Raw genomic sequence first — 12,757 nt, 5'->3', positions numbered from 1 at the left:
ACTATAATCTAACAAATGTTGGACATTTGTCCTGTTCATGGTTCTAAGCAGTTGACATTAATCAGCTTGTTTAAACTTCACAAAACCCTATGAAGTAGGCATTATTGTTATTCCGATTTTTTTTTAGTGAATCTAATTCTGCGCCGCTGCCCATGGCTTTCAAACTTTATTGACCACATCCCATAGTGAGAAATTTATCTTACTTTATGCATAGTGACCCAGTCAGTATACATACATAGGCATATATGTGACAGAAAACATCATAAAATAACATTTACCCTTACTGTGAATTGTGTACTCTTAATATTTTCTATTTTATTCTATTTAGTCCTTTTTTAAAGCTGGTTTGGGGCAACTAAATCGGCATCAGGACTCACTAATGGCTTGTTACCTACAGTTTGACAAGAACACTATGTGCTTTGCTGGGTTGCTTACCGTAGTGTGCCATACAGACACACACAACATAAATGCGCACGTGTACACACAGCTGAGACTCCTAGTGCAGAAGCCAAAGCACTCACCAAGTCCGGACACATTCTCAGGTCCACAGACCTTTTAACCAGAGTAGAATTAACCAGAGCAAAAATTCTGTAATTCCCTTGTAGACTGAAAGTAATCTTTGCCTGTACAAGGCCGGTGACAGATTATCAAATGACCTCAAATAATAATGCTGCTCTGAAAAGGAGTCATGGAAAATCAAGGTTGGAGAGACTTTAAATAGCATTTCATCCAGGCATCCGTACGATGCCTTAATCCTCTCTGTATCTTTTGTCAGTCTGCGCTTGAAACACAACCAGTGGGGGTGGCTCCCTTTTCAGACGGCCCATTCCATCTTTCTAACAAGCAGGAGAAAGTTCTTTCAGACTGAGCTGAAATCTGCCTCCCTATGACTTCTTCTTCTACATCCTTCTCACATCCCTTGTCTGAACTTTGAGATGTTTGAAGAAAACTCTCACGTGCTCGCTTTGCAGCATGGAGTCCTCCCTACAAGGTGACAACCACCACAGGCACATTAGCCCCTTGGTAACCATGTCATGCTAATCTCGCTGACGCAGGACCTGATGCACTGCACTGCGTTTGCTACTGCAGATGAATACCATCTTGGAAGCCTCTCTCAAGATCTGGCCTTGCACGGATATGTCGAAGTAACAAGCTTGCCACGAGGTACATCCTCTTGAACCTGGGGCCAAGTATGTTAAAACGTATTGGAAAATAATTTTCCTATGATAACTCTCTTAAATATGCATTTACATTTGTTTGTTTCATTTCCTATTTAAAGGATGGTATCATAAAAGTGGTATTGAGTCTTTATATAAATGACATACAAAGATAAGAAATTAAAATGTATTTAGAGAGAGCTTAGTTTGCAGATTAAAATCAGTATGGGGTATTCAGCTTTATTTATAGGATCATTCTTACTTGGGATGATCAAAGGCCATGATGCTTCATTTCTGTCACATTAAGAAGTTATTTTAGTATTACAGAAGAACCATGAAATGAATAGAAATATTGGGGGGAGGCTTTAAAGAGAAATTTACCAGTGTAACCCAACACTTTAAACCTAACAAAATTAGTTGAAAGATAAACACAATGGATATTTAAAAAAGAAAATTAAAATAAGCTTAACTGAGTGTTTTAGGTTAGTGTGAGGAAGGCTTCTTGAGCAAATAGCCTGCTTTACATTAAAAAAATAAGTAACTTGGAACACTTTGATGGAAGATTCATGAATTTACCTCAAAGGGGCAAAAATAGTAGGTTGAAAACCTCTCTGCTGCCAAGAAAATTCTTAAAAGAGACGCTGACTCTGTAAGAAGCGGTCAAAATATCATTGTGCTTTTTACGCCTTGATGATCTGAACGGACCGTACCATTTGGCGGCAAAAACAAAACAGTTGACTCAGAAAAATGAGCCATGTCAAGGGCCTCAAAGATGAAAAGTTGCCCAGGGACATTCTGGGCTGATTCCAGAGGCTGTCAGCGGGTGGCGCCGTGCACGGCACACCTGAGGGCTTCCTGTACCATTCTCATTGTCCGGGTCTTTCCCATTTCATTTGTGCTGTCCCAGCTCTCTGGGTGAACCTTGCCCTCCATAGGATGTAGTACTTAAGGAAGTTTGCATTCACCAAAGAAAGGGAGTTTAGGATTTGATCTCTATCTGAGTCCCCTGTTCCGCAACCTCTATCTGAAGCTTTGAGGATCCAAATTTTAGGTTAAGATGTTATATAAAATTTTACATATTAATATTAGTATATTTATTAATTGATATACTAACATATGTTATTTATAATTTACATTATAGAATACTTATATGCTTATAATAAATATTACACTAATATACAAAGTAACTACTTATTGGTGAATATTTGTGTATTTATATATTTAATATTTAAATGTCAAAATATTTAGTTACTAGTGACGACCATGGTCAGGATCTTTGTTTCTGTATGTTTTCTATTTTCCACACTTTTACAAAATATTTAAAATTCAGTGGAATGAGCAGTTTGAGAATATTAAAATTATATTGTTAATAAAATGGTATTCAAAGGAAGAGGATATATTAATGGCTTTTCAAATTTTATTTTAAATTAATTATATAGAAAGGAGTATAATTCTTGAACCTTAGTTGTATTGAAACTAAGACTAATAAGTATTAACTGAACTCATGATTATTGAATCAAAAAGGGTATGAATAAGTTTTAAATTGCACTAATAATGTCACAGGTTGTTGAATATTTTGTTGAAGTAGTTTCTTATGGTCTTGTCATTTTCATACCTTAAATACTTACAGAAACCTTAGAAAAATGGACAGTGTGTTATAGAGCACTTCATGGTATATAAAGAAATGATCATAAGTACCTTTGGTTAAAAGTTTATAGGTGACTCTTAAATCACCTTGTGACATAGCTTTTTGCTCACTTATCACAGATGCGGCAAATATTTTGGTGGTGGGTGTGGAAAATTCTGCGAAAGAAGGAGATCCTGGAACAATATTCTTCTTCAGGTAAGACAAGAAACAACCCCTCCAAGAGATGGGCTGCAGTGAGGTAATGTGGTCCTTAAAGGTGCAGGTATACCTCGGCTCTTAATAGTAAATGTGTTCAAAATTTATTTGTGATTTAGATATATCCTTTGATTCTTATTTGATCTAGGAGAGTTTGTCAGTTTTAGGCATCTTCTAGTAAATCCTCTTATAAAATAAAGAATGTTTTTCCCCCTAGGGAAAAGATTAGGGATTTTTTATTCATTTTGTTCTAAATTAACTTTAAGCATTATTGTCATTTTTATATCAGCTATGCAAGTCATTTACACCATTCCTAATTCGTGAGGTAAAGGGTGCACTTAACATGTTATAAAACAAGAGCATTGGACAAAGCTAAGGTCAGGAAGCACTGTGGAAATAATGGGACCCTGCAGGATGCAGGGATTTAGGGAGCCAAGTGGAATTCCCCAACTTCCAGCCTTCCTGAGAGCAAGAGGCTGAAGGAGGCCTGGACTGAGATCATTAACAGAGGCCCACTCGAGTAACTTGGCAGGTGCTTTTCATCATTTGGAAATCTGGATTTTAATTTACTAAGAATGTGTAAATATCCTGTTTCCCATCCAGCTTCAGTGCCCCTGATCAGGTGCATGCTACCTGCCCTGCTGTCTTTTCTCCCTTTTCATTTTCTTCCTTTTCTGTCTTCTCCCTCCGGAGCTCTTCAGCTCAAGTTTTAGACCACCTTACCTCCCAAAGGAATTTAGACTGGGACCGTGACACACATACACTTACTAATCCTTTTGTTTAAAGGTTGTTTTAATACCAAATACTCCAGAGTAGCTAAGAGGGCATGATAAAGATAACAGAAACCACTTCAAATAATCTCATACTATCCTCACGACATGTGAGGAGGACCTTTTATTCCCATGTTGCAGCTGATGAAACCAAGGGTCAGAGAGATTTAGTGAATTACCCACAGTCAGGGGACTAATAAGTGGCAGAACAGAAATACATGGAACATCTACACAAATCTAAACTTTGATGATGTTTCTGTGGTCTGAGTTCTTACAGTTGATGGAAACTGGAAGCCCTGTCTTTTGTTCCTGTTGGTGCCTCTCCTTCCTTTGTCATAACCAAGAGTTATTTAGTCCAAGTGAAAGGGCATCCCTTAGACTCAAGTGAGGAATTTGGATTTCTGAGGTCCTCTAGATCAGAGCTACCTAGTAGAGACACAGTGCAGGCCACAAATGCAGGCCTCATATGTAATGACACATGTTCTAATAGCCACATTTTTAATTGAAAAAATTAGATGAACTTAATTTTTAACCACCTAATAACATCATATATGGCCTGAAATTAATTTTACTGGTGTATTTTGTTTAACCCAACTTATCTAAACTACTATCATTTCAACATATAATCAGTCAACAAGTAATGAGATTTTATATTCTCCTTTTCATAATAAGTCTTTGAAACCCAGTGTATGTTTTACACTTAGAGCATCTCTCAGTTTGGACCAGGCATGTTTCAAGTGCTCAGTACCCACACGTGGCTTGTACGCCATCCTGCACAGTTCCTGTGACCTCTCAAATCCGTATCCTGAGACCCTACCCTGGCCTTTGGCAACAACAGTTCAGTACCTGGTCTCCCCGCCTGTCTCCTTACCCCACCACCAGTCTGTTTGTCTGTTGTAGGCAGGATAATTTTTCAGTAGGTAGTTCTGATCACCACACTGTCCTGCTTAAAATTGTATGGAATTTGACCAAACTCCTTATCACAGCACAAAGTTCCTTCAGGAGTTGGCTCCTCCCTGCCTCTGACCTGATTGCCCGCCACACCCTCACCCACAACCATTCACACCACTAGCTCTTTATTCTGGGACGTCACCTGCTCCTTCACGCCTTCTCCCTGAGCCCGGGTGCTTCCTCTGCTATGTTTCCTCCTCTTGTTTTCTCATTTGGCTCTGCTAGTTCTTAGGAACTGTGTCCCTCCCATGTATGTCCACATATATTCTGCATATCTCTGTTACAGCGTTGACTGCACTATTGTAATTGGTGGTCTGTGTATCAGTCTCTTCTGGGTTGGGAGTTCCCTGAGCAAAGGATCCAGGCCATACTCATCTTTAAGCCCATACCCACACACATATTAAGCACAGTGCTTGAGAATGTTTGAAGAATGATATGGGAACATCGTATGTTTTTAACCTTTCTTTCGTTTCCACCCTTCTTTCCTCTGGTGCAGTAACCCAGAGATGTAACTCCTTTTTTTTCTTTTTTATCTGCTACCTAAAACAGCTCAACTTGTCAAACTTCAAAAGTCAAAATAAGTTTATTTATAGTTTTTAGACATTAAATTCTGTCTCAGGCAGAATTGGATTGAGAGGGCCTTCTGTGGCTTCATTGCAGGTCTGCTGAGCACTGTAAGGATGGTGGCGTGACTCCATAGGTGCCTTTAGCCTTCTGAGGCTTTCATTTATCTCAGTCTCTTTTTTTCTGCCGCTGTTAGAAGCACGATCCTTTATTCTTTCCCTGTAGCAGAATCTGCCTAATAAGAGTAAGATGGATCTCAGAAATTTCCTTATTCTGATTTCTGTACATCAAAATTGAACCAGGTATGAAACAGTCTAGACACATGAAGTTATGTACTATTACAGTAATAGTTATTTTTTCTGCCAACCACATGAGAAATCCATGAATTTTTGAGAGGTCAGATTTTTTTATCAGAAGTTAAAAAAAAAAAAAAGCTTTCGTTTAACGTATCCATCTAGGGGCTATAATGTCAAATCAATAAAAAATCATTTTTAAAAAAAAACTGGCATTCTAGATACATTCTAGAATTATCCTAAGCATGGCTTTGTGTATGGACCTAAAGAATGTATTCTGCCTTTAACTTAGTTTATTCTTTTAAATCAGGGAAGGAGCTGCTGTGTTCTGGAATGTGAAAGACAAAACTGTAAGTAAAATGAATAAAGTGTGACAGTATTAAAATTTAGTTTTCTGAGAGTAATTAATTGTTAATTAGCACTCAATAATCTGAGCAATTAGAGAATATATCAACAGATAACCCTCAGTTTATTTGCCCTGCATTATGTGATAGTAATCTTAGCAGTATCATCTTCCAAAATTGTCTTTTTGGCTCCACTGATTTGTGGAGAATTAGAACAGTCCTAGCTACACCGCAGACAGAAGGAAGTGTACTTTTTATGTGATAACCTACGAAATGAATAAGGTACACACGGTTCCCTGGAAGCTGGCTGCACTGAGTCTTATTTCACATCAAGTTTCCTAGAACTTTCATTCACTGGAAATAATTTCTTCAATATCCCAATCAGGATTTGTTTAATGCAACTTTTTTAGAAACAGTTTGGTAACACACATCAAAGTTTTGTATTTAACTCGGCAATTTTACATCTAGAAAGTTATCCAAAGGGAATAATCACAGTTATGCATGATGAATGATGTCCAGAAACGTTCATCAGCACATTATTTATAATAACAAAAATGAGAAATAACCAAAACATATAATAATAGGCAGTTTGTTAAATACATCCATAGGGTAGAATATACTATAACTCTTGAAAATCATGTGAAAAAAAATCTATCTGTGGGAAACTGCCTGTGTATATGATACAATTAAGTTTAAAAAGCATCTTACAAGATGTAACCAGTGTAATGCCAAAGCTGTTTAAAAAACATGCCTCATACAGTCCCAGTTTTACTAAAATATACGCACACGTATTGGGGCTGGGGGAGGGAGACTGGGGAGCAGTGTCCTGGAGAAAAGGAAATGGAAATGATCAATAAATGTAAGAAAAATGTCATACAAATTGGCTATTTGAAGTTGCAAAGATATAAAAGACTAACAATACCCAGTGTAAAATGCTCTCATAGATGTTTGGATTCTAAAACTGGAAAAACTGTTTCGGAGAGCTTCTTAGCAACATTTACCAGCGTTACAAGTGTGCATGTCCTTTGGTCTAGCAAATCCTAAAGAAATATTCCCATAAGGCCCTGAAGATAGACACATACAAATGGTACATTGAAATATTGTAATAGTGAAGAGTGGAAAAAAGCCTCCACGGATGCACACCTAGGATAGTAAATCAGTTATGTTTCCCCCATTGAGGAGAACAGCACTGAAAATGTTTTCATGCACAATATGGTCCCATTTATATACAAAGCAAACTAAGTGTACATACACTGACACCTGAGGGAAAAGTCTGGAAGGATATGCACTAAGTTTAATGATGGTCACCTTGGGGATTAGGAATTCAGGAGAACAGAGAGATTTACACCTCTCCATTGTTTAAATTTTTACAAGAATATGAAAAACATTTCTTTGAAGATTTGAAGAATACACACCATAATGTTACTAGTGGTTTTCTTTGGGTTGTGGGATAATGATAATTTCTGTTTTCCTCTTTAAGCCCATCTTTGTATTCCAAATGTAAAAGCAAAGGAATATATCATTCCGATTAGTTTAGTGTCAACATGAATTTGCTTTCCCTTAAAACCTAAAGAACCGAAGAAATGTCATCAAATGTAATTTTAAAATGTTATAAGCATTAACTCCGTAACATTCTTCTGTACGAGGGAGTCAAGTGTAATTTCAGGTTAATCTTCCTTTTCTTCTAGATGAAGCATGTGATGCAACTTCTAGAAAAACATGAAATTCAGCCTTATGAAATTGCACTGGTACACTGGGAAAATGAAGAGCTTAACTACACAAAAATAGAGTAAGCAACGTTTTACTGAATTTATGAAAAGGGCACTTGGAATAGCTAGCTAAAGCAGTAGAGGAGATAAGTTACTTGCAAATTTGCAGAGTAATTTTAAGGAATAAGTTATGGGTACAAAGACAGAGCCAAAATAATATGATAAATAGTAGTAGGTAGATATTATTTTTTAACTTGTCAGTCTACCGATAAATTAAAACAAGTAGGTCTAACCCCAAAATGGGAAGTTTCCCAGGCGGCCAAGATCAGTCAGGTAGCGTGCCTTCATCAGAGTGAACCTGTTAGATGATTCCGGTAAAGTCTCCTCTTCAGTAAATCCTTTTTGCGTTCTTTTCTATTGAGTTTGAGTGTAAAAAGTATAAAGTATAACGTGGGGGTGATCTAAGAGAACCACTTGTAGAATTAGGTGCCTGCAGGAAGTTTGCTCCCAGGTAAAATCTGTGGGTGGGCCACACACCTGTCTCAGCAAGAGCACAGGCGAGAGGGAGGACATCAGGGCCGAGAGAGAAGGCAGAATGGTCAGGGCGGAAAGGTCTTTCTCCTCCTTAAGTTACCTGTCTAGTGGAATGTGGGGAAAAAAGTCTTTGTGTTGAGAAAGGAAGTGACGGAAGCTGAGCTTTAGAGAAATTTGGAAGAGACCCCAGCTGTAGAAAGACCGGATGGGAGAAGAGCTAAGGAATGATGGCCCAGCGCGGAGGAGCTGCTCACCTCGTGCCAGGCACCGTTCCGCGTGCTTTCCTGCATCATTTCGTTTACTCCTTACGAAACCCCTGGGATTGTAGCCAGCCAGCTTTCAGGTGAGGTTCAAAGATGTTAGGCACCTGACTCGCGAGTGAGGACCCGGGCCCATGGTGGGTGAAGGCGAAAGTGATGCTGTGAGCCTGGGACACAACAAATGCAGAGCCAAGAGAATTTTATTCGTTTTATTCATTATATTCAGTGTTAAGAACTCAGCTTTGTGGTTATGGTTGCCATGAATTCCCCTCCTGTACTCCCAGATCCAGCCACGGCTTACTAGGCACTGTCCTGCACCCACCCACAGACACACACTCAGACACATAGACACATGCAGACACACACACACACACAGACATGCATGCAGACACAGACAGACACAAACACACGCAGACATGCAGACACACAGACACTCATGCAGACACACACACAGACACAGACACACACACAGACACGCATGCAGACACAGACACACTCAGACACACACAGAGGCAGACACACACACAGATACGCGTGCAGACACACACAGACAGATACACGCAGAGACATGCAGACACACACAGACAAGCATACAGACACAGACACACACTCAGCACCTTATAGTCTGGAGGAGGAAAGTCCTTGACTCTTTGGATCTCGGAGTCAGCAATTTGGTTTCATCAAAAAGACCACCCTCGGGGCCACCAGATGAGGGGCTGGGTGAGTCCCACCTGTGACCCCAGGTCTCTGCAGCCTCACCTAGTTCTCTGCTCCTTCGTGAAGCATCGTGTTCACTCTGCCCTCTTTCTATCTTCTCTGTTTCCCTCCACCTGAGGCAGTCAGAGCAGGCTCTGCCTCTCCGCCTTCCCGTGGACTGCCTTGTCCACCTCCCTCTGTCCATCTCTTCCTGTCTGCGTCTCTCATGAAGGTTTACCTTCCACTTTTCCTGTTTGCTTTTGGTGTTTCTCTCCCCCATTCCCTCCCTGTCCCCACCCCCGGGTCATTCCAGGGTGCTCTCTGTGTACATCTTAGGTTTTCACAGCTGCCCTGACTCCCTCCCCATCACGTCATTCAGCATTTTTTTCACTTAGCAATTTACTGTAATCATTTTCCCTTTTCTTCTAAATATCCTTTCAAAACATGCCTGTTCATTTTTGTTATAAGGAATCCCCACTTGTAAAGGAACCATTCTGTTGAATGTTTAGTTTCTTTCCTGATTTCGTACTGTTAAACACTTGACCATAAAAAGTTTTTTGTACATAAATCTTCTTTGCACCTTTGATTATTTCCTTAAGGTAAATTCCTAGATGTGGAATTAGTTGGATCATAGAATATAAGAAAATTTATTAAGACTCTTGATACAAATTGTCAAAATGACCTCTAGAAAGATTATAAGGTGACTTTTTCAAAAGAAAAAATTAAAGTCCTTCTTAAGACTTAGAAAATACTTTTTTTTCCCTCTTTTCTCAGGGGGCAGTCAAAACTTCACAGAGGGGAAATCTGGTTAAATTCAGAGCTAGATTTAGATGACGCCATTCTAGAGAAATTTGCTTTCTCAAATGCTCTTTGCCTTTCAGGTAAGTTATTACTTGTCAGAGAAGTTATTACATAGTCTTCATTTGATCAAGGGATGTTTACGTATTTAGTAAAGATTATGGTGTTTTTCACAGAATACTCAGCAAAGCCTTTTCCTTTTTTTTTCCTCCAAAAGAAAAAATATATATAGTATAGAGTATAAAATATGGTGTCCATGCTTTACTTAACTCATTCCTTATTAGTTGTACTGATAAAGCTTACCTCTTCAGAAATATTTTTATATTATTATTATTATTATTATCACTGCCTTTGTCCTCTCCCCTTCTCCCTGAGATTGTTAGTCTTAGGTTGTCCCTAATCCAGGTGGAGAAAGCCCAGCCTTGTGTGATTGGGCACAGGCCTCTGTGTAGGGAAACATACTCTGGTTTTTTCACAGGAATGGGACAGAGAGTCACAATGGCTCTAAGTTTTTTCAGAAAGATCCATGCACCTGAATAAAACCATAGAAGTTCTCTAGGAAATGTTCCTGCCACCTGTGTACACTAGGCTGCTGTTGCTCCAGCCTATGCGTACCACTCTTGGAGGCTGTGGGACTTCTGAGCTGTACCCACAGCCCAGAGTAGTGTAAGGGAAGATGGAGAGAGCCTGACTCCTGCCCCACCTACAGAGCCACCCTTAGTTCCAGGATGTAGCTTATCCTCTGGGTTTCTGAGATGCAGTATTAGAAAATCAAGGACTCAGCCCGATGCAGCTTTGGTCCACCAGCAGAGCTTGGAAATTGACTCAGTTTCTTCTGTCTCTACTTAGTGCTGTCTTTAATAATAATAATTATTCTTAAATTTCAGTTTCAAATTTTTTGCACATTTGCTCCTTAAACTATTATTGAAATGGCAATGAAGGCTCTGTGCAATTTTGCATTTTATAGAAACATGAATGTGATGGTAATGAAATGTTTCATTGTTCATTTTTTTCCCCAGTGAAACTGGCTATCTGGGAAGCATCACTGGATAAATTTGTTGAATCTATTCAGTCGATTCCAGAGGTAATTATGCCAATTTTACGCTTATTTTCAAGAATTGAGTTCTGTTGGGGAAAAACACAAATTTCCCGCTATATAATGATGTATTTAGGAGTATAATAAAGTAATAATAAACACTAGGAAAGCTACACTGAATTTCAACAAACAAACAAAAGAACCTCTAGGTACATATAAAATGATGAAACAAGAAGCCTTTTAAAACATAAAATTCAAATTGCTTTCCTCTAATGGTATAATATTTTTAAGGTAACTGAATAGAAGGGGAAAAAAATGAAATGTTTCCTCTCTAAAGAAGGAAATTGTGACTAATTTTCTTAATTAGCAAGTGTTTTGAGGTGTTCAGGTTTTTGAGCACAAGCCGCCTGTTCTTGCTTGGCCTTTGCAATAAACCTTTCTCTGCTCCAAAAAAATAAATAAAATAAAAAGCATTCTGACAAATTATGAGGAAAACAGTGGCATGAAAAAATGCATATATAGTTACATCAGAATTTCAAAAAACATTAAAAATCATGTTTACTGTAATTAACTTTACTGTGTTTTTACTGTGAAAGAATAACTACACTTGGGGAAAGAGGGCCTGGTTTTTCAATAAGAGATTAGGAGTTTATACCATAGAAAAGGCTAGTGGGAAGGGAAATGTGTGTATGTTTGTATCTATTTTTCCCCCTCCCAAATAGGCTTTAAAAGCTGGGAAGAAAGTGAAACTCTCTCATGAAGAAGTTATGCAGAAAATGGGTGAACTCTTTGCCCTAAGGTAAAATTTTCTCTGTAAATAAAATATTTCAAATGTTTAACAATCTCTAGAAAATATTCCTGTAGCTCTGTGGTAAAGAGCAGACTTTCATATTTTTATGGGAATTGCAGCTATTTTTATTTCATTCGTTATAAGCATGGAGAACTCCTGCCCACCAGGAGCAGCTGGGCTATGTTAGGACTACCCTGGAAGAAATTCTGCATGTGCAAAAGAGACCGCAGTTAACCTACATTAAACCTGCATCAGGGAATGTAGTAGATGTTCTTTGAAGATGGAAAGACGTATTCTGGAATTTGGACAATGGGAATTCACAGTGAAAGAGTATCACTGCATTGTAATGCTAAATAGACCTAATTGCTATGGAAAAGTTATGCACACATTTCATTGACCCTGGGACACCGTAAGATGCCACGGGAGAGTAAAAATGCTGCCAACTAATGTACGAGACAGTGCTTTTTTATCAGAGAATTTTAATTTTGCACTTACTGAAGTAGCTCTTTCAGTCTTACCTGGATGTCAGTTTTACCCCATTCCCTCTTGGCCACGCATAAAAAGGAAAGCGTAAGGGAAATAAATTGTCTAAGTCAATGACAGCTGAGTCACCACTGCCACCTGTGCAACGTCGTCAATTTTAAAGATGTCTCCCATTTTCAAAGATGGTAAAATGGGAAGATCGGTGTCTTAAAATTGATGACATATGATTCATTTAAAATTAAGTTAAATCAATTAAGTTCTCCAGTCTATTTTATTCTTGTAATTTTCTGAGCATTTATGAAGTAAATCGTGGTGAATCTTGCTGCTGTTCTCACTAGGCGGCATTCTCGGTGTTTCATCCCTTGTGCTGTGTGGGATGAGTCACTGGCATTCACTGGGAACAGTTTAGCTGGGAGTGGTTTTTCTGCGCTCTCTGTACATGCTTGGCCTGGAGGGAAGTGGTCCATTGTTTCATCACCTGTGCCTTTCTCAGAGCTCAGGGCCCCTAACTCAGGGCGCCGACAAAAAT

The 12,757-nt window shown here is 38.8% G+C and overlaps 1 protein-coding gene across 2 annotated transcripts in view; it reads left to right on the top strand.

The window, feature by feature from the left end:
* The window catches only part of RMND1 (required for meiotic nuclear division 1 homolog), a 38,484-nt gene that overhangs the window by 10,860 nt on the left and 14,867 nt on the right, over nt 1-12,757 (top strand). For both annotated transcript variants that reach the window (XR_004322066.1, XM_006185456.3), the window contains exons 3-9: nt 1,056-1,164; nt 2,925-3,000; nt 5,889-5,928; nt 7,611-7,711; nt 9,896-10,002; nt 10,939-11,003; nt 11,678-11,754. Coding sequence is in view for 1 of the 2 variants with exons in the window: in XM_006185456.3 (XP_006185518.1) it covers nt 1,056-1,164; nt 2,925-3,000; nt 5,889-5,928; nt 7,611-7,711; nt 9,896-10,002; nt 10,939-11,003; nt 11,678-11,754 (575 nt within the window). In the remaining variant the exon portion in view is untranslated. The remainder of the gene's footprint in view (nt 1-1,055; nt 1,165-2,924; nt 3,001-5,888; nt 5,929-7,610; nt 7,712-9,895; nt 10,003-10,938; nt 11,004-11,677; nt 11,755-12,757) is intronic.

This window comes from Camelus ferus, chromosome 8, assembly GCF_009834535.1.
Source record: "Camelus ferus isolate YT-003-E chromosome 8, BCGSAC_Cfer_1.0, whole genome shotgun sequence".
NCBI lineage: Eukaryota > Metazoa > Chordata > Mammalia > Artiodactyla > Camelidae > Camelus > Camelus ferus.
Note: the sequence above shows the minus strand (reverse complement) of the source record. Positions and strands in the feature narration are given on the sequence as shown.